This window comes from Bison bison, unplaced genomic scaffold (genome assembly GCF_000754665.1).
Source record: "Bison bison bison isolate TAMUID 2011002044 unplaced genomic scaffold, Bison_UMD1.0 scf7180017864068, whole genome shotgun sequence".
Classification (NCBI taxonomy): Eukaryota; Metazoa; Chordata; class Mammalia; order Artiodactyla; family Bovidae; genus Bison; species Bison bison.
This window is the reverse complement of record NW_011494640.1, coordinates 5,120,831-5,143,034: the sequence shown is the minus strand read 5'-3', so window position 1 is coordinate 5,143,034 and position 22,204 is coordinate 5,120,831. Positions and strand designations below refer to the sequence as shown.

General features: G+C 42.3%; 1 protein-coding gene across 5 annotated transcripts in view; it reads left to right on the top strand.

The window, feature by feature from the left end:
- LOC104986429 (nuclear body protein SP140-like protein) overlaps window positions 1-22,204 on the top strand; it is a 95,860-nt gene that overhangs the window by 38,773 nt on the left and 34,883 nt on the right. For 4 of the 5 annotated variants that reach the window (XR_825039.1, XM_010836985.1, XM_010836983.1 and 1 more), the window contains 7 exons: window positions 4,449-4,598; window positions 5,121-5,204; window positions 8,238-8,384; window positions 9,096-9,179; window positions 14,162-14,215; window positions 14,842-14,925; window positions 21,631-21,684. Coding sequence is in view for 4 of the 5 variants with exons in the window: in XM_010836985.1 (XP_010835287.1) it covers window positions 4,449-4,598; window positions 5,121-5,204; window positions 8,238-8,384; window positions 9,096-9,179; window positions 14,162-14,215; window positions 14,842-14,925; window positions 21,631-21,684 (657 nt within the window). In the remaining variant the exon portion in view is untranslated. The remainder of the gene's footprint in view (window positions 1-4,448; window positions 4,599-5,120; window positions 5,205-8,237; window positions 8,385-9,095; window positions 9,180-14,161; window positions 14,216-14,841; window positions 14,926-21,630; window positions 21,685-22,204) is intronic. The other variant, XM_010836984.1, reaches the window with a different exon arrangement.

Here is a 22,204-nt window from a genome sequence, read left to right as displayed (position 1 = left end):
ATAACTTCAATTAACCCATAACATTCTTAATGATATTCTTAATTCTTAACATTCTTATTATTTAAATTTTATTGCTCAGCGTTCTCATTTGTAATGTAGGGATATTACAGGCAGATTGTCATGAGGCTATGAAATGGAACAAGGATGGGAGTGCATTTAACAGTCACTAGGTATTCACTGGGCTTCCCTGGTGGCTCAGTAGCACTGCTGACAATAGCTAGGACATGGAAACAACCTAGATGTCCACCGGCAGATGAATGGATAAGGAAGTTGTGGTACAAATACACAATGAAATATTGCTCAGCTATAAAAAAAGAACACATCTGAGTCAGTTTTAATGAGTTGGATGAAACTGGAGCCTATTATACAGAGTGAAGAAAGCCAGAAAGAGAAACACCAATACAGTATATTAATGCATATATATGGAATTTAGAAAGAGGGTAACGATGACCTATATGCAAGACAGCAAAAGAGACACAGATGTAGAGAACAGACTTTTGGACCATGGAGGAGAAGGCAAGGGTGGGACAGTATGAGAGAATAGCATTGAAACATGTGTATTACCATATGTAAAACAGATGACCAGTGCAAGTTCAATGATGAAGCAGGGCACTCAAAGCTGGTGCTCTGAGACAACCCAGAGGGATGGAGTGGGGAGGAAGGTGGGAGGGGGGTTCAGGATCGTGGACACATGTACACCCATGGTTGATTCATGTCAATGTATGGCAAAAAACATCACAATATTGTAAAGTAATTAGCCTCCAATTAAAGTTAATAAATTAATTAAAAAAAAAGAAAAAAGAATCTGCCTGCAATTCCGGAGACCCAGGTTCAGTCCCTGGGTCAGGAAGATCCTCTGGAGAAGGGAATGACTACCCACTCCAGTGTTCTTGCCTGGTAAATCCCATGGACAGAGAAGCCTGGCAGGCTACAGTCCATGGGGTTGCAAACAAGTAGGACACACCTTAGCAACTAAACAACAACAAGGTACTCAGTACATGTTTGTTCCCTGAATAAAAAGTACTGGTACCAAAAATATACTGTTCATTGAAAACATTAGTCATAACGATTTGATTTTTTTGATCATGGTATCCTGGTGGCTCAGAGGGTGAAGCATCTGCCTGCAATGAGGGAGATCCGTGTTCGATCCCTGGGTTGGGAAGATCCCCTGGAGAAGGAAATGGCAACCCACTCCAGTATTCTTCCCTGGAGAATCCCATGGACAGAGGAACCTGGTAGGCTACAGTTCATGGGGTCGCCAAGAGTCAGACACGACTGAGCAACTTCACTTTCACTTTCACTTTCATCCCACATATTGATGCAGCCAGTAGTTTATTTAATCTTCCCCCAAACCTGAAAATGTGTGTATATTATCCCTGTTTTTCAGACAAAAAAGAATCAGCTTAGAGAATTCGGTTATTTGTACAAGTTCACCCAGCTGAAAATCAGGACTGAGCGCTGCTCTACGCAGTTGTCACAGCAGGAATTCAGGGGCCCACAGCCTGGCCTCAGCTTCTGCCTCAAGATCTTGGGGTAGTGACTAGCCCTCTTTGTTTCTCAGTTTCATCATCTGTAAAATGGACATGATAATAGCACCTATTTCAGAGGGTGATGGATTTTAAACAAGTTACATCATGTAAAGCCTTCACAGCCTTGTCTGGGGCTGTATCGGTGTTCCACGCATTTGTTGTTATTACTACCTTTAATCATCATCTTTATTTGCGTCTACTGCCAGAGTCCATGCTTCTAACTGTTACATTCGTAGTACACTTTGAGATTTTTTTCTCTCATAGGTGTTCATTGGATTTACTGATTCCCCAGCTGGAAAAGCAGTGAGAATAGCAATGCCACCTTCTGGCCCAGGAAGATAAATTGAAGGTCATAGTTTTCCCTGCTTACAGCACACTACTCTATAACACATTTTAAGTCTTTATTCCATGACTCACCTTAGTAAGGAAGGAACATAGAGGAGTCTCGGGGAACTACCTACAACATGAAAGGCTCTTATATGTAGCTTCCCTTAGGGATGTATTATTTTAAAAAGAATGTTCTAAATTAGTAATATGCTTTTATCAAAGAAGAACTTTCAAAGTGGTTTTTGAAAGCACAGCAATACTTTTTTGCTACTTTAGCTTTTTTTAATTGAAGGGTATTTGCTTTACAGAATGTTGTGGTTTTCTGTCAAATACCAACAAGAATCAGCCATAGGTACACCCATGTCCCCTCCCTCCCATCTCCCTCCCATCTCCCTCCCCATCCCACTCTTCTAGATTGTCACAGAGCCCATTTGAGTTCCCTGAGTTATACAGCAAATTCCCATTGGCTATCTATTTTATATATGGTATTGTAAGTTTCCATTTTACTCTCTCTTTTATCTCATCCTTTCCCTCCTCCTCACTCCATGTCTATATGTCTGTTTCTCCTTTGCTGCCCTGAAAATTAATTGATCAGTACAATCTTTCTAGATTCCATATGTATGTGTCAGTATACAATACTTATATTTCTCTTTCTGACTTACTTCACTCTGTATAATAGGCCCTGGGTTCATCCACCTCATTAGAACTGACTCAAATGCATTTCCTTTTATGGCCAAGTAATATTCCACTGTATATATGTACCGCAGCTTCTTTCCATTCATCTGTAGATGGACATCTAGGTTGCTTCCATGTTCTAGCTATTGTAAAAAATGACACAATGAACATTGGGATACATGTGTCTTTTTCAATTTTGGTTTTCTCAGGGTATATGCCTAGGAATGGGATTGCTGGGTCATATGATGGTTTCATTCCTAGCTTTTTCAGGAATCTCCATACCGTCTTCCATAGTGGCTGTATCAATTTACATTCCCACCAGCAATGGGAGAGGGTTCCCTTTTCTCCACACCCACTCCAGCATTTATCGTTTGTAGACTTTCTGATGTTGGCCATTCTGACTGGTGTAAGGTGGTATCTCATTGTAGTTTCAATGTGCATTTCTCTAATAATGAGCAATGTTGAGCATATTTTCATATGTTTGTTAGCCATTTGCATGTCTTCTTTGGAGAAGTGTCCGTTTCTGTCTTATTCCCATTTTTTGATTGTTTTTTTTTTTTCTGGTATTGAGTTGTATACAAGTCCGCTTGTACATTTTGGAAATTAATTCTTCGTCAGTTGTTTCCTTTGAGATTATTTTCTCCCATTCTTGTTTATAGTTTCCTTTGCTGAAAAACACAGTAATACTTTTAACAAATCACATTTATTCAAAACGTCAAGAGTTAAAAATACATATAGATGAATATATATTAGCCATTCATCTGCTAGTACAGCTGATGGAAACAGGAAGGGATAAGCGGATGGAATTGTGACAAGCAATGAGCAGAAGAGAAAGGATTCAGTGTATGTGTGTGGGGGGGAGGCGGGGGGGGGTATGGAGGGATGAGGCAATGAAGTTCTCTGAAATTCACAGCATGGTCTTGGAGCACCCCTACCAGAAAATGAAATCCCAGAGCATCTTGATGGTGGGGAGCAAGGAATATAAAGAGAGAAACTTCAACCTAGGACTCAAATGATACACAGCAAGTCACCAGTAAATGTGTTTGAGTGTCTGACCTGACAAGGTGGGCTGACGTGCCCAGGTGAGAGGAGCGCTGTGTCTCACACCCGGCCCCCACCCCAAGGGGAGGCTCCCAGTTCTGAGGAAGAGGCACAAAACAAGCCCAGGACCCACATTCCATACTAAAACTTTGGGAAATAATTTTAAATCATGCTTCATGTTAATTACTTTGTTCAGAAAAATAACACTAAGAGAGAAAAATCCAAACTGCAGTGAAAAATATGTCTATGTGTTCATACATTATTGAGGCTGGTGGGAACAGAGTGGGAGGGGTTGATGGAATCAGTGAGGACCAGAGATGGTTGCCATGGAGGAAGGGCGTGTGTGCTGGTCCTGGGTGGTTTGCCGGGGGATTCAGTCCTTCCCCTCCCCTGCTCTGCTCGGCCCTCTGTCTCTGGCCACTGGCCCCTGCAGACTTGTTTGTCAGCTCCCCTTGCTGCTGACTCCCTGCTGGGTTCCTAGCATGGAGACCCTGGCAGGAGAGTGGGAGTAAGGGAGGAGCCGGGTGTTTCTCCATCACTGCCTCCAGCCGCAATTCTGGCAGCAGCCGCAGCTCAGCCTCGACTGCACCTTCCACAAAGCAGGCAAATCATGGCTTAGCCTCTGCCTGCCCAGCGACCTCAGCCCGTGATCTCATCCTCTATCCCTCCTGTAGCTTCCTGTTGACCCTTCTTTATGTTGTCACATTTTTCCACTTGATCTTCTGTGCTCTTCCATCAGCTGTGTAGCCAATCCCTGGATTAAATATCCTCTGCTCTAAAAACTTAGAGTGCTTTGTATTTTCCTGTTGGATTCTGCTGGATGTTGGAGGAAAATAAAATATTTATAAAATATTTATAAATCAAAATGTGGTTTAGGTACAGCCTCCCCTGAAAACAGACTCTCAGATCACCTCAGTGAAACAGAAGAGATAAATGCAAAGAGGAATGATACACCCAGCAACCAGAACGATGCACTGGAAAGCCAACAAGCAAATGAACAATGTGACCAAGAATCTGAACCAGCAGGTAAGGCTGGCTGGCTGGCTTTGCCTGGGGAGTAGAGATGCTTACCACGGGGGAAGGGTACGTCCAGGACGTGCTGGTCCTGAGTGGTTTGCCCAGGGATTCAGTCCTTACCCTCTTAAAGGGGTCAAGAGGGCCTGACTGGTGACAGAGAATGAATTCATGCACCACTCAAGGAAACATCTATTAACAAAGAAAGGGGAAATTACACAGACACTGAGGGCAGGAACTGAGCCTAATGTACTGATGGGAAAGACCTGGAGGAAGAAAGTGAAAAAAGAAAAACTAAGAGGGTGAAGTGTCCCAGACCCAGCGAGGAAGAGAAACAGAAACAAGAGTCAGGGAGAGATTGGCTCCAGAATCAGTGCAGCGCGGCACTTTCATGGGGTGAAGGCGGCAATAAGTGCAGACAGGCTGAAAGTAGACACATAAGAAGGGAAGAGAAGTCGGGGAAGAGGCGAGAAAATGGAAATAGGGCAAAGCAAAGCTCTGCTATGTGTCAGCTGTGGTCTTTTTTATCTTCAGAGTTCTGTGAACCAGCACCTATTCAATCAAATAATTCAGATGACGGGGAGGAGACACCTGACCTGTTGCCTTCTAACAAAGACAGTAATTATTACTTACCTTACCTATTTTCTTTCTTTTTTTAACTTTTATTTCATCCTTTTTTTTTTTAATGGCCATGTTACATGCATGTGAGATCTTAGTTTCCTGGACAAGGATTGAGCCCATGTCCCCTGCATTGGAAACGCAGTCTTAACCATTGAATTGCCAGGGAAGTGTCGTATCTTACCAATTTTCTAATTACATCTTTGTTTTCCTTTGCTATCCCATACTACCTCACCCCTTCAAGATCCTAACACCATCCAAGACAATGCAGCCTTACCCACAAACTCTAGCTGACTTAGCAGGTGTAAATTGCAATGGAGAAGGAAAGCTGAACTCTTTGGTGGACAGGGTGTCCCTGGGAAGAAGGTGCAAAAAGGAAGAATAGGAAAAGGTGGGCTGGGGAGCATCAAATAACAAAGTACAAGAATGAGATAGATTTTAGATACATTGACATGAAATCCAAATAATGCCATGTTGTGGAGTTGATGAAAAGAATTAAGTTGCAACTTCCTTTTCAGAGGTTATAGCAAAAACACGGAAATCACACAAGATGCTGCAGGTCAGATTTGCATGAAAGGAAGCTCAGATGAAGGGCTAGAAAGAAAGTGACAGGTAGAGGGATGTGGTGCGCTGAACACTGGCGAAACAGGGAGAACTTTGGTGATGATCTGAGAGCTTAAATGAGGAAAATATATAGAATGACAAAATTGACACAGAGGAGACATACAGAGGTCATATTAATATGACCTCTGAGAATAGGAGAATAGGAGAAAGTAGGGAACATAATAGAGAATGGATACATTGAAAAAGCAAGTAGAGGACAGCAGGGTCAGGCCAAGGGTGAGACCCTGGGACACACCTAAGGACTGTCTTACTGTTGGCACCTTCGTGAGTCCTGGGCACCTCCTTTGCCTCATCCTAGACACTGCTAGGTCTTGGGGACAGTGATTTTTAAAATGCAGAGGAAAAGAGATGAATAGAGGAAGATATCAATGAAAAAGAATACCAAAAAAACAGAAAACTGGAGGTGGGAGAGGCACAAAGAGGATAACTTGATAACAAATGAAAAATTGGTAGAGAGTGGACCATACAGAGAGAGGAGACAAATCAAGACGCTATCCCATTAGAGGAGACTGTCATCAAAAAGGAGGCACAAGGAGTCTGTAATGATCAAAATATCCCTGGAACCCCCCAGATAAAAACAGACGTCTCCCCAGTCATCTTCACCCTCCCCACGGTCTCCATAACCCCCATGAGCTCTTGTTTCCTGGACGTACATCTTCAGCCTACACTTGATCTCTAGACTCATTCCACCAAGTGCCTGGAGATCTTTATTCAAAGATCTGTTGGAAGGATTTCCCTATAGTCCAGTGGTTAGGGCTCTGTGCTTCCATTGCAGGGGGCGAAGGTTAGATCCCTGGTTGGGGAATTGAGATCCCACCTGCCACACAGCATGGCCAAAAAAAAGGTCTGTTGGACATCTCAATTCGGAGGCCATATCTGTAACTATCTATTGCTGTGTAACTAACAGTCACAAAACTGAGCGGATTAAACCAATCATGGTTTTCCTTCTCACTTCCATCAATTCTAACTTTAAAATCTTTCCAGCTTGTCCAATTGTTCTCCAGTCTTTGCTGTGCCCATGCTAAGTTGCTTCAGTCATGTCCGACTCTGTGCTACCCCATGGACTGTAGCCTGCCAGACTTCTCTGTCCCTGGGATTTCCCAGGCAAGAACACTGAAGTAGGTGGCCATGCCCTCCTCCAGGGGACCTTCCCAACACAGGGATTGAATCAGTGTCTTTTATAAGTCTCCTGCATTGGCAGGCGAGTTCTTTACCACAAGGCTTGCTATAATCCCCGCCCTGCCACTTCTCACTTCAAATAGAACAGTCTCCTGCTCATTTCTTCCCTCCTGTCTCACTTCCTTCAGATTCACTCTCTGCATTTTAGCTCAGTAGACCTTTCCAAAATGCAGACCAGTTCATAAGGTTTTCCTGTTTAAAGCCCAATACCATCCCTGGGTTGGGAAGATCTCCTGGGGGAAGGCATGGCAACCTACCCCAGTATTCTTGCCTGGGAAATCCCATGGACAGAGGATCCTGGGATTGCAAAGAGTCAGACATGACTTAGCATGCACGCACGCACCTTCTTGTGGCCCTCGGCATGAAGTCAAAGCTGCAGGTGTGGAGTACTGACACATACCTACCAGTTGTGTATTTCCCCATCATACTACATTCCCATCACACCAAACTCCTTTTAGTTACTTAAATTTGACAAGCTCTCTCAACCATCCCTGCCTTTTCATATGCCTTTGGAAAACAGTTTTGTATAATCTTCCAAAGTAGAAAATACAGGTAGCTTATAACTTAGCAATTACACTCTTCAACAAATCAATAGAAATGTATATTATCACCACACACACAAAAGATTGTTCAGCATAGCATTATTTGTCATAGTCTAAAACTTGAGCCAGCACAAACGGAGATTTTTTAGTTTTATTTTTTAATGGATAATTTCTGTAATGAATGTTATACAGCAGTGAGAAAATATATATAACTGGATACAGATGACTATTGCACACATAATGTTGATAAAAGAAGCTAAATCCATATCCACCCTGCCCCCAAAAGAACAGACAGAACGAGAGTGAATGATTCCACTTAAGAGTGTTAGTCACTCAGTCATGTCGGACTCTGCAACCACTTGGACTGTAGCCCACCAGGTTCCTCTCTCCAAGGGACTTCCTAGGCAAGAATACTAGAGTGGGCTGTCATTCCCTTCTCCAGGGGACCTTCCAGGAGACTCCTGCATTGCAGGCACATTCTTTATCATCTGAGCCACTAGGGAAGCTCTGATTCCACTTAGAGTTGAGAGGGGCATGAAGGAAGGGACAGAGTTGAGCAGCAAACGGGAAAAGGGTGGGGTGGAGCCTCCCTCTGCAGTAAGATGACAGGAAGAAGACTTCTTAATGCTAGTGAGCTCCTTTTTGGGGAGACAAATTAAAATTCTTCATTCATTAAAATTTGATCCAGGAGCAAAGCCATCCAACCATGGACTACAGATCAATTCCTGTTCTGTCCATCTAGTGGATATAAAGAAGGAAAAGCCATTTTTTAACTCAGAAGTTCAACTGCAAGCCCGAGCAAGGACTGGCTATAACCGCGTGTCTGACATAATAGGTAAGGTTGACAGAGATAAAGTGGAGCGGGGGTCACGGGAACCAGGCAAGAGGCTGGGGCATCAGGGTCCAGCCAGCCAGTTCAGGTGGCTTTGGGCAGAGGAAAGAAGGGCAGGGAACCAGCACCCTGTGCTGTGAGTTTAGCAGAAGAGATTCCCCAGGGACCCGAAAAATATCAGAAGACAGATGATGGGTAATAAATATTGATGTCCAGGAGACTATTTCCAAAGTAAGAGAGGAAAGTATAAGAAAGAAAGAAAAGGGGGGTAAAAATAGAGAGCCAAGATATTCAAGAGAGTAGATGGAAAAGAAACACATGAAGACAAAGTGAGGTATCAAGAGATACCGTCCCTGGAATGAGAGGCATAAGTAAGGAAAAGGGACCAAGAGGAAAGTGAAGAAGTAAAATGAGAATGAAAGAAAGAGGTGGAATGGAATAGAGGGTCAGAGGTAGATCTAGGGTGGGGGTGAGGGGTAGCAGGAGGGTGGGGGACGGGAGTGCGGGCAGGATGGGCGGAGCCGCCCTCTGCGTGTGAGCGTCATCACCTTTCATGCAGGACCGGGAGCAACCTGCAGCTCACCCACATTCAAGCACAGACCACGTGCCTTGAATTAACTTAGCTTCTGGGTCTCCCCGGTGCTCTCATTCTGGGGTTTCCTGCTGCGTGGGCTCCACCCTGAGATCCTAAGGGGGAGTTGTTCCTCTGTGCAGTGATCAGCAGTGAGGACTCTGCAGAATCCAGTGATGGAGACGAGTTCCCAGAACCCTCCACGTCAACACCAGGAAGGATAACTGGTAAGGAAGTGGGAGAGCAAGGCCAGGGCTGCAGGAATCTGCACGAGAGCTACTGTTTCTGGAGCATCTTACTCGGAGCCCCTTATGAACCATGGACCCAATTTTTCTTGGAATCGTATCCTCTAAATTTTACTGTTATGGGAAATGCAGGATGCTATGAAATATCTATCTGAGGATGAGGTCTATTAACTGATGGTTGTTGCCATTTAGTTGCTCAGTCGTGTCCAACACTTTTGTGATTCCAAGGACTTTAGTCCATCAGGCTCTTCTGTCCATGGGATTTCCCAGCCAAGAATACTGGAATGGGTTGCTATTTCTTTCTCCACTATTAATTGATGGGTTCCATTAATTAATATGTGTTTTCTATTTTATTATATAAAGAAATAAATTTTAAAAGTAATGAGTGTGTTTAAAACTACTAGTTGCTGTATCTATAAAATGTTAGATTTTTTTCAATGATTTTGTTTATTTACTTATTTATTCCTGGCTGTGCTGGGTCTTCATTGCTGCCTTGGCTTTTCTCTAGTCGTAGTGAGCAGGGGCTACTCTCTAGTGATGGTCCTTAGGCTTCTCTCATTGCAGTGGCTTCTCTTGTTGGGGAGCACAGGCTCTAGGACACGTGGGCTTCAGTAATTGCGGCACAGGGGCTCAGTAGTTAAGGCTCCTCTAGAGCACGGGCTCAGCAACTGTAGCACGTGGACTCAGTTGCTCTGCTGCATTTGGGATCTTTCTGGATCAGGGACTGAACCCAAGTCTCCTGCTTGGCAGATGGATTCTTTACCACTGAGCTACCAGGGAAGCCCCAAAATGTTGGATTTATATGGTGATTTCTACCAAGAACAGAAAGTTTAATATGGTTGGCAGTGCACGGGTTAAGTGCACCAACTCTCAGTGCAGTTGAAAATCTCCTTCTCACTTACACTCAGCCTCCACATACGCAGGTCCTCATCCACGTTGTTGTTGTTCAGTTAGTCGTGTCCGACTCTTTGTGACCCCTTGGACTGCAGCACACCAGGCTTCCCTGTCCATCACCAACTCCCAGAGCTTGCTCAAACTCATGTCCATTGAATCAGTGGTGATGCCCTCCAACCATCTCATCCCCTGTCGTCCCCTTCTCCTCCTGCCTTCAACCTTTCCCAGCATCAGGGCCTTTTCTAATCAGTCAGCGCTTCACATCAGGTGGCCGAAGTACTCGAGTTTCAGTTTCTCAATCCATGAATTCCACCAACTGTGGATTGTCAAGTGATGTAGTAAACTAGTGTTTACTATGAAAAAAAAAATCTGAGTCTCATCTGGACCTGTGTTGCTCAAATCCATATCGTTCAAGTATGAACTGTATTCCTTTATTGGAAATTCATATTATTATCTGGAGAAGGAAATGGCAACCCACTCCAGTATTCTTGCCTAGAAAATCCCATGGACAGAGGAACCTGGTAGTCCATGGGGTCGCAAAAAGTCGGACATGACTGAGCGACTTCACTTTCACTTTCATGTTATTATCTGATCACAAACTTGATGAGTTACCGTGTCACAGATAACTCATCTAGCTATCTATTATTACCAGAAATAAAGACTTCAGATAAGGTATTCTGAAACCCAAAGTGTTTTTGACAATTCTTCAGCAAGTCATGGCATATACAGTGATTTTTCAAAGGACCTTTGCAAACAATCTTACAACTTTAAAGGGTGAGCAGGACAGACATTGCTATCGTTGTTTCTAGATGAGAAAACACAATCATATAAATGTTTCAAGGTCTCTAATAAGTCTCATGAGAGATGAAAGGGAATAACAAAGCTGGCATTCTGGATTCTACGTTATTTCCTTTGTAAAACTGGAGCTCCAAATGATTATCTAAATGTTGTTTCCTCAGTCCTGGCAGCAGCCAGTGTTGCCATAAGATCTGTATCTCTGTAGTGTACAAATCGGTGATTTTTTCCCTCCCTTTCTACTTTCTAGACCCAGACAATATTAGAAACGTACCTATTTATAGAAACACACTAGGAAAAGTCCTGAAAAGAAGCAAAAATATTCCTTGATCTTGATGCTACAAAAGAGTAATATTTTAAATAAAACATTCAATCTATTTACTCACTAGATTTATCAAGTATATGTTCAGTTGCTCAGTTGTGTCCAACTCTGTGCGACTCCATGGACTGTAGCCTGCCAGGCTCCTCTGTCCATGGAATTCTCTAGGCAAGAATACTGGAGTGGGTTGCCATTCCCTTCTCCAGGGAATCTTCCCAACCCAGGGATCTCCCGCATTGCAGTTAGAGTCTTTACCATCTGAGCCACCAGGGAAGCCCAAGTGAAATATAAATTGACTTCAGTTTTTGGGGAGTCCACCTTCTACTTTCATCTTAGTTGAGTAGGTAAATGGCTCTAAAAGATAGTCCCAAAACATATCTATGGTTCAAACGCATGAGAAGATTATTTTCCAGGCTTGCAAATAGTTCAAGGACACCAGGTTGGCAGGGGGTGGGAGGAGGTGAGAAGAGGAGACTCAGTCTTGAACAGGGAAACAGCAGATGAGTGACGTGTGAAAAAGACAATAGAAGGGGTCAGAAGTAGAAGACAGAGAAGGGTAGGATGGTTAAGTTTCAAGCAGAGCGAAGTCTCCCCTTGCATTTGAATTGTCTCTGCTGTGGGGATAGGGGATGGAGCATCACTAACCTAAATGGCAGGTGACTTACATGAACACACCACACTTGCCTTGGCTTTTCAAGACTTTGAGTTTTCTTGTTAGGGAATTTCCTGCTCCGTGGGTTCCTTGGTCACACACCCAGACTCCTCAAGAAGTTCCTTTGTGCAGAGGCCAATAACCTTTAGTCTTTAGGATCAAGTGAGGGAGGAGAAGCCCAATAAGCCACTGTCTCTCCATCCCAGATGGCTCAAGTAGGAAGATCAGGATTGCAGCCCTGGACCACAAATATCCAGAGTCTAAATCAGAGTTCTGTTTTCCTGATGAATCTTATTCTGACCATTCTCCATATGCCTTGATTTAATTACTTCTAGGATATCATTTTCCACATTTAACTTCTCTGGCTATGTTGGGAAGTGGAAAGAGGCAAGAAGGTATTATATATAAATTGTTGTTTAACTGGGTGAGCCCAATCAGTTGCTATATTGAAACTGTAGTAAAAATATGCTAGTAAAATGATATTTTTAGTACACACTATAACAGCTATTAATGCTAAACAGTGGAAATAGTATACTTGTTCTCCAGCATGCTTTTATTCTATAGAGCATACCAAGCACAGTATTCCTCTATTCGTTGTTAATATTATCTTTAGTCCCCAACTTAGAAAGTCTTCACAGAGTAATTTGTGCTTCTGTTAAATTATTGATGGAAAATGGCTTCAGACCAAATACTCTCAAACCCTAATTATAGTTAAACCATTGGCTAACAGTGATTTCTCATAGGGTTTTTGTAAATAAAGCTTCATTTTGTTTTTACAAAAACCTTAAGAGAGAGTGAGGGTAACCAGGTTCTCCCAGGTTTATAGATGAGGCAACTGGAATTGGTAATTTGAGGGTCTTTTGATCTTTCCAGGTTTGAGGGTCTTTTGGTCTTCCCAATTGGCCCTAGTGGTAAAGAACCCACGTGCTAATGGGGGAGATGTGAGAGACTCAGGTTCAGTCGCTGGGTCAGGAAAGATCTCCTGGAGGAGGGCATGGCAACCCACTCCAGCATTCTTGCCTGGAGAATGCCATGGACAGAGGAGCCTGGTGGGCTATGGTCCACACGGTCACATAGAGTCAGACAAGACTGAAGTGACTTAGCACGCATGCAAGCACTCACGAGTTATTTTTTATGAATTCACATGAAAAGTACAAGGCCGGACTGGGCAGGACTCCGACATGACATACCTGCAACGTGACACTGACCTATAGTCATATTCAAAATATCTTCAGAAATGAAGTATCGTTTTATGTTCATAACAGCCTAAAATATCAGTCAGAAGACTGCTGTTCCCTCATTTCACAGATGAGAAAACTCCAGCACATAAACATTTAAGGGTCTTTTACACACATGGATAAAAGTGAAAGTGTTAGTTGCTCAGTCATGTCCAACTCTGTATGAACCCAACGACTGTAGCCCACCAGGCTCCTCACTCCATGGAATTCTCCAGGCAAGACTATTGGAGTGGGTGGCCATTCCCTTCTCCAGGGGATCTTCCCGACCTAGGGATCAAAGCCAGGTCTACCACATTGCAGGCAGATTCTTTATCATCCTGAGCCGCCGGGGAAGCCCCAAGAATACTGAAGTGGGTAGCCATTCGCTTCCCCAGGGGATCTTCTCAACCCAGGGATTGAATCCACATCTCCTCCTTGGCAGGTGGATTCTTTACCATCTGAGCCACCAGGGAAGCCCATTACACATCATACATGGAAACTTACAGAAACTTACCAGAAGGACAGAACTAACAATCTGGACTCTTAGGAAACATTTGTAATCCTTTATTCAAAATCTTTAATACAACGTTATAAAGCAACTATACCCCAATAAAAACTGATAAAAATTTTAAAGCCAGATGTAAAATAATAATGCTTCATTATTTTAGAAAGGCAGTGTGGTGTATATCCTATAGCTTACAAGACAACCCAATAAGTTTGGGACAGAATCTCATTCTCAAATAGACTGTGTTAGTGTTCCTGCAGCAAATTGTGTGAATTCACATCAACTGTGATAAATATTTTATTGAACTCGTGGCTGCCAAAGTCCAGGTTCGTTGCCAAATTAGTTAGCTGCAAGCCTATGAAAAAATACTGGTTTTCAAAACTTCTTTGACTTTGCAACTAAGATTGAAGGATTGGGGGTCTTCACTCCATTTGGTAGTGATCTTTTTCCCTTAGATGAGAAGAGACAGTAATGTTCATCATTGCATCTTTATAGCCTACATCCTGTCTGTAATGTGAGTATTCATAAGTTCATAACTCTTTTCGATATAGATTACTGGTTGTATTTTCCTTTGCTTACTAGATCCGTCAGCCATTGGAAGCACATCTATTTTCAGAACGAGCAGTAGGAAGAGACGTAAGAACAATTAAAACTCTTGCAGTAACAAATATCTTTCTTTGCTACAAAACCCCCCTTCAACTTTTTGGTTATATCATTGAAAATGAAGCGATAAATTTATAAGTATTTTAGACGATTCACATTTGTTTTGAATTAGGTGAGCTGGGCTAATTGATGTAACACAAAGACCTCAAGAAGTTGAGGGTTGCAGTGCAATACAAGTTTATTCTTCACTCATATAAAAGGATAAAGCAGTTCCCAGGTTGGAGGGGTGCTCACTGAGGGCCCAGCTGATGGAGGCTCTGATGTTGAAATTGTTGCTTCCACGGTCCCTCTGGATAAGAAACAGAGAGAAAGAAGGAATGTTAATATGTGCAGACAAGAGGAAAGGGTAAAAGCTAGTGACCAAAGGGAGTGCCTTCCTTAGCAAAGTCCTGGCCACTCCCAGCCTTGGGGGTGGTTCCTGGAGCAACCTTGACCACCAGATCAGATGGAGCCACGGGAGGTGCCTGGTGGGAGAATTATCCTTAACCCTCTTACACAAGCTTCCCTTTTCCAAATTTCCTTTTAAAGAATTCCATGCTGTATTGGTTGGTCCTAGGACACAGACTGAGATTGTAAAGGACTTTTATTTCTTTCTGCAGGGATGAGCGGTGGTGACTCTTCAGACTTGAGTAACGAAGGAGAGCCTCAGGCAACATCTAGTTCAGCCCTAATAAATGGGTCAGGTAAAGAAGATTAGGATGTCCAGCCTTGGCCTGCAGCATGTCAGGAGTCTGAATTTAAAGCTACTGCTTCCAGATGCATTTCATTCTGAGCTCCCTGACTACCTTGTATCCAGTTAATCCTGGAAACTACTTCTGGGATTTTTAGAAAATGGAAGGAGGCAGGGAATTATTATAAATTCACGCTTAACAAAATGAGTATAATAATATAATATAATAATGTGTGTGTGCTCAGTCATGTCCAACTCTGTGACCCCATGAACTGTAGCCTGCCACGTTCCTCTGTCCATGGGATTTCCCAGGCAAGAATACTGGACTGGTTTGCCATTTCCTACTCCAAGGGAACTTCCCGATTCAGGGATTGAACCCACATTTCCTGCACTGGCAGGTGGATTCTTTCCCACTGCACCACCTGGGAACCCCTAGTAACTAAATGTGTACTTTTATATTCCTAGTTTAGCAGAAACAATTACCACAATGATGGTATCTTTTTAAGCACTTACTGTCATGTCTACTAACACCAAGATCCTAGATTTCTATAGTGGTATACTAGTTGACACTAATGCCATTTGTAATTATAAACATCAAAAGACAACTGGTCCTGCTGTGTAATTATAGACAGAAATAAAAGCTTAAGATCAACCATTCTAAAACTTTAGTATAGATTTTGTCAGATATTCAACATATTGTGTTTAGATTGTCTGATGGTATTTTAAATTCCCTTGGCAAATAAGATCTTACTCTGCCATCACAAAGTCTTTAAGACTTAGGCAGGCTAGCTATTGCTTCCCCATTTTGGGATGAGGAAATATTAATGGATGTACAAATGTTTAAGGATAAAAAGGAGTGACTATTTTATGTAACAGAAAGATAAGAGCTGTGTTGCATGATCAGAGTCCAAAGAGGAGATACAGGGATCTGGCATAGTCACAAGGGAATGTATCAGTGTCTGATGCAAGAAAATATATTTAACAATAATAAATGCATATCTTCTAGTCCCATTACTTCATGGCAAATAGATGGAGAAACAATGGAGACAGTGAGAGACTTTATTTTCTTGGGCTCCAAAATCACTGCAGATGGTGACTGTGGCCATGAAATTAAATGACACTTGCTCCTTGGAAAAAAAGCTATGACAAACCTAGATAGCATATTAAAAAGCAGAGACATTACTTTGCCAGCAAAGGTCCATATAGTCAAAGCTGGATGGCATCACTGACTCGATGGACGTGAATCTGGGTGAACTCCGGGAGTTGGTGATGGACAGGGAGGCCTGGCGTGCTGCGATTCATGGGGTCGCAAAGAGTCGGACACGACTGAGCGACTGAACTGAACTGAACTGAACTGATGGTTTTTCCAGTAGTTATGTATGTATGTGAGAGTTGGACCATAAAGAAGGCTGAGCATGGAAGGACTGATGCTTTTGAACTGTGGTGTTGGAGAAGACTCTTTGAGAGTCCTTTGGACTGCAAGGAGATCAAACCAGTCAATCCAAAAGGAATCAACCCTGAATGTTCATTGGAAGGACTGATGCTGGAGCTGAAGCTCTGATACTTAGGCCACCTGATGTGAAGATCTGGCTCATTAGAAAAGACTCCAATGCCAGGAAAGATTGAAGGCAGGAGGAGAAGGGGACGAAAGAGGATGAGATGGTTGGATGGCATCACTGACTCGATGGACAGGAGTTTGAGCAAACTCCGGGAGTTGCTGATGGACAGGGAAGCCTGGTGTGCTGCAGTCCATGGGGTTGCAGAGTCAGACATGACCGAGCAACTGAACAACAAATAAATGCATATGTATATATGTATGTGTGTATATGTCACATATACACACATATATGAATATATATGTATATATTGATGAATATATTTAACCACCACTATTAGTGTGAATATTGAAATATGTATATCCAGATTGAGAGGCAAAAAGCAAAAACCATAAACAAAGAGGGTGGGAATGGAACCAGCTATATGGCATACAAAACACCTAAAAAGATAAGACAAAAAAGGATGAACAGAGAAATTTTTTTAAAAAACAGATGTTAACAATATAACTGGACTTCCCTGGTGGTCCAGTGGTTAAGAGTCTGCCTTGCAATGCAGGAGACACAGGCTCGATCCCTGATCCGGGAAGATCCCACATGACGTGGAACAACCAAGTCTGCGTGCTGTAACTACTGAGCCCAGGCACTCTGGAGCCCATGTGCCACAGTTAACACCCAATGCAGCCAAATAAATAAACATTAAAAATACAGGACCTGCAATCAAATTTGAATTTCAAATAAACAATGAATAATTCTTTAAAAAAAGAGTATAACTGATGAAATGAGAGAAATCAACACAGAAGACAAGAGAAATCAGGGGCAGAGAAGCTCACAGAGTCAAAGTGATGGAGATAAATTTTCTAAGGAGACCATAAAGAGGAAGAGAAAGAGGAGGTGTGGCTAGGTAGAAAGAGAGCAAATCTCTGTTGGATATGAAGAGTGGTCATTGGAGCAGGTGTATTTCTCCTCAGCCCATCTGAGTTGTGGATGTTTGAGTATGTTTCAAGTTTCACAAGATCCAAATGTCACCAGATCGGGAAGTTTTATAGAGGAAGATGGGTAATTTTCAAGGTATCTCTAGGAACTTTACCATAAACATGATAATAAAGTCTGTGATTGATAGGCCTTTGATGTAGGAAACTCGTAGAGAACTGGCAGAAGTAATAATAATCAATAGAGTGGGCAGTGTCAAAAAAGCAAGCAAATGGTGACAATGAAAGTGGTAAACTGCGAGATGAAGCTAAATGTCATTGAAGAAAAAATAGATAAATGCAAAGACTGTAATATTTTAAAGCCAAAGATCAAGGTAAAATTGAAAGAAAAGAAAAATTAGAAAGGGATGTGCCAGATTAGAGGGGATCACTTCAATAATAACACTAGCTCCAGAGACAGAAGCATAGAAAACCAGATGGAATGAGATACATACAGGAAGTAACCAGTGGAGGGGATAAAGATGAGGCACAGAGAGATGGTTGGATGGCATCACTGACTCAATGGGCATGCGTTTGAGTAAGCTCCAGGAGTTGGTGATGGACAGGCAAGCCTGGCGTGCTGCAGTCCATGGGGTCGCAAAGAGTCAGACATGACTGAGCGACTGAACTGAACTGAACAGAGAGATAAACGGTTAAAAGATAAGGAAAAAAAAATGGTAGAGAGAGAAGCGGGACAGTGCAAAAGAGAGGAGAGAAATGGAGAAGTTGTGGATCTGAGAGGCTCATGAGACCAAAGCAACATTGTTCACAATGGCAGTGAGTTTTTAGGGTAAGTTATCCCCAGGTATCAAAATGGCTCCTGTAACTCACGCAGTTCGTAAGAGACTTCACCAATGGAGTTTCACGTACTCTTAGAGCTTCAATTACCATCTACAATCAAATTGTTCCTCAACCCACATTTCCAGCCCAGCCTGACTCTGTCTTCTGTGCTTTCAAACTCAATTATCCAAGTATCAGAAAGACCTGGCCAAAGTCCTAAGGTTTTAAACTTCTCCACTTATCTCTCAAAGACCTTCAGACTCAACACTCAAAACTGAGCACATCATCTTTCCCCTGAAAACCAGTATCTGCTCCTCCAATGTTCTGTACCTCTAAAACACTTACTGACTCATTCTTTCAACTTGAACTTCTCAGTCATCCATGACAGAGACATCTCAATTGACATAACCCATCTAGTCACCTGAGCTTCCCTGGTGGCTCAGGGATAAAGAATTCGCCTGCCAAGACAGGAGATGCAGGTTTGATCTCTGGGTCGAGAAGATCCCCTGGAGAAAGAAATGGCAACCCACTCCAGTATTCTTGCCTGGGAAATCCCATGGACAGACGAGGCTGGTGGGCTACAGTTCATGGGGGTCACAAAACAATCAGACATGACTTAGCAACTAAACAACAACAGTCTGTCACCTAACTCTATCAGTTATTCCTTTTAAATGTCTCCAGCCTGTCCACTTGTTTCCATCTCCATGTCAGTACCCTTATCCATGTCTGTATCACTTCTCACTTGATCTAGTTCTACAGGCTCCTGTTTGTTCTCCTTCTTCCAACATTGTTCCCACCAAACACAGTCTAAGTGATTTAGCTAAGCTGATCTTTCAAAAAAGCAAATGTGTTCATGCTGCTGTCCTATGTAATAGCCGAATGTCCTTTAATTTTCCTTTGGAATAAATTAATTCTTCTTTGAGTGACTTCCAAACTCCCTGCCTGAGGCCCCTGCATCTTTCTCCATCCTCATCGTTGCCTCTCATTGTCTCACTCAGTGTTCAGACCCACTGAACTCTTCTTGGTGTCCTGCATTTGCTGAATCCAGACTTTTGTATGTGCGCTTCCATCCATTTGGGGCTTTTATCTTAGTCACCTTTCTCCCTAATCTGTTTACCTACTGCTTCCATGATTCTTCCACTAGAAAAGGTCCCTCATTTCAAACCAGGCTAGTTCTTCTTGCCTTCTGCATCCCCAAAGTAGACTGTATAATGTGTCTTAACAGTCTCTGTGTACCAGTGTGCATCCCTCTTTATGCATCAGTTCCCTGGTTGCTCATAAGATTGATAAGCACTGATGCTTCAGTAGTCTTCTGCCCTGCATCATCACCATCATTCACCTCAGCATCTGACATGTGAGAGATGCTCAGCAACCTTGTTGAGGGAATAGAAAAAAAAAGTCTACCTTCTGGGTTTCAACATTTGGACATTTGTCTGGCAAAAATTCATTTATTACAGTATTTATATGAGAATACTAAAGTTACTTTAACAATTGAATATGTGTATAGAGGAACTAAAAAGCCTCTTGATGAAAGTGAAAGAGGAGAGTGAAAAAGTTGGCTTAAAGCTCAAGATTCAGAAAACGAAGATCATGGCATCTGGTCCCATTACTTCATGGGAAATAGATGGGGAAACAGTGGAAACAGTGGTAGACTTTATTTTGGGGGGCTCCAAAATCACTGCAGATGGTGATTGCAGTCATGAAATTAAAAGACACTTACTCCTTGGAAGGAAAGTTATGACCAACCTAGATAGCATATTAAAAAGCAGAGACATTTCTTTGCCAACAAAGGTCCGTCTAGTCAAGGCTATGGTTTTTCCAGTGGTCATGTATGTATGTGAGAGTTGGACTGTGGAGAAAGCTGAGCGCCAAAGAATTGATGCTTTTGAACTGTGGTGTTGGAGAAGACTCTTGAGAGTCCCTTGGACTGCAAGGAGATCCAACCAGTCCATTCTGAAGGAGATCGGTCCTGGGTGTTCTTTGGAAGGACTGATGCTAAAGCTGAAACTCCAATACTTTGGCCACCTCAATGTGAAGAGTTGACTCATTGGAAAAGACTCTGATTGAGGGATTGCGGGCAGGAGAAGAAGGGGATGACAGAGGATGAGATGGCTGGATGGCATCACCAACTCGATGGATGTGAGTCTGAGTGAACTCCAGGAGTTGGTGATGGACAGGGAGGCCTGGTGTGCTGAGATTCATGGGGTCGCAAAGAGTCGGACACAACTGAGCAACTGAACTGAACTGAACTGAATACATATTAATGTAACAAACAGTATTTTTGGAAAAGAATAATGTCACATAAAAGTAAGTACAAATGTATGTAAAAATGTCATCAATGAGTGGATTGGAGAAGTATATAAAGAAAAAAATAGAAAAATAAAAATGCATATTTTGGGTGAAGAGTAAAAACAGACTAAAAGGAAGGGACAAGGACAGTGAGGAGCAGCAACAAGAGAAAGAGATGTCAGAGGCAGAGTCACCCTGTGATGTAGGAGTCAGGGAAAGAGGAGGGGAGGAGGTGTAAGTGAAAATTTCTTTACAAGCCATAACTTAGGAGCAGAGCTGCAAGGACTTAGAAGTGCTCCTGTGTCATGTATTCTTCAAAAAGTGTTCAAGAGGCCAAGAAGCAATGACTGAAAGTCACCAAGCATTGATAGGATGGGTAAGGCCACCCAAGGTCGGGATAGAGGTGGTTGAATAGATACCCCAGACCCAGGAGTAGCTGTGGAAGGTGATCAGTGTTCAAGGAGAACCTCAAGCAGCTCCCAACAGGGGGTGGACCAGTTACAGAAGGTGTAGGTCACAGGACCTTGGGCTGCAGGGTGTCAGGAGTCTGAAATCAGAGCTCCCACTCCTGATGCGCTCAAGTGTAAACACACTTTGACAGGGAGTGCACTCAGTCCACGTCACAACCCTATTCTTTGCACTTACCTGACCTGACCCTTCGGGGAACTGCAGGGAGGAAAGAATTCTATTTAACAGAATGGCCAACTGATTATACCTGGATGATGTAGTTGAAATCACTGGTGAAATTGACAATATCATGGGGCAAAGAAATGTGTTCTTCTGCTGGAAGATAAAAGCGTCATTTTGTCACAACCTTGGAAAGACCTCAAAAGACAAACAATCCTTTACCCTATCAGAAAAAAAAGACCTCAGACAACTATTTGTAAACTCATTAGATAGTTTTGGAGGAGGCCTTCTAACATGTTGCTGATTTATATAGTGATTTCTCATTAGCTTTTGCAAATAAGATCTTATTTAATCTTCACAAAAAAATGTAAAACCTGAGTGGCATACGTGTTGCTATCCCTGTTTCATAAATGAGGAAACCAATGCACATAAGTAGTGAAGAGATTTTTCAGGTTTACAGTTTTTTTAAGTTTCTGACCACCACCTGTTACTTTCTAGATTCCACGGATATTGGAAGCAATTCTACTTTGGGAAAACACAGTGGGAAAAGAAGTAAGACTGCATAAGAATTTACTCGATTTTCATGTTACAAATGAACAATTTTTTAATGCTAAAATTTATTATATTTTCCGTACCTTTAATAAGAAAAAGATTAATGCCTTTTAAACTAATTGTTTTTCAAAATGCTCATATCTTCATGTGAATATCTTGCTTTTTATTCTTGCTTTAAAATGTTTCTTATAAATATTAACATATACATTTCCAGAATTTTTCTGTGCATGCGTTAACACCTTTTGTAATACAGTTTTATCTAAATAGAGTAATTCTATGCATATCTCTCTCTTAAAAATTATATCAGACCTAGAAAATTAAAATACATAACATTTTAAATTGAACTACAAAAAACCTTTTTTAAAGGATGCCTTAACATGCACTCTTTTCATTTTTAGTGTGGTTGAGTATTTTCCGTTTGTTATTGGTCATTTGTTTTCCTTCCTCACAGAATGCTTTGTCATGGGATGCTCGGTCAGTGTCTGCTGTTGTGGTGTTTTTCTTTTTCTTACTATACTGC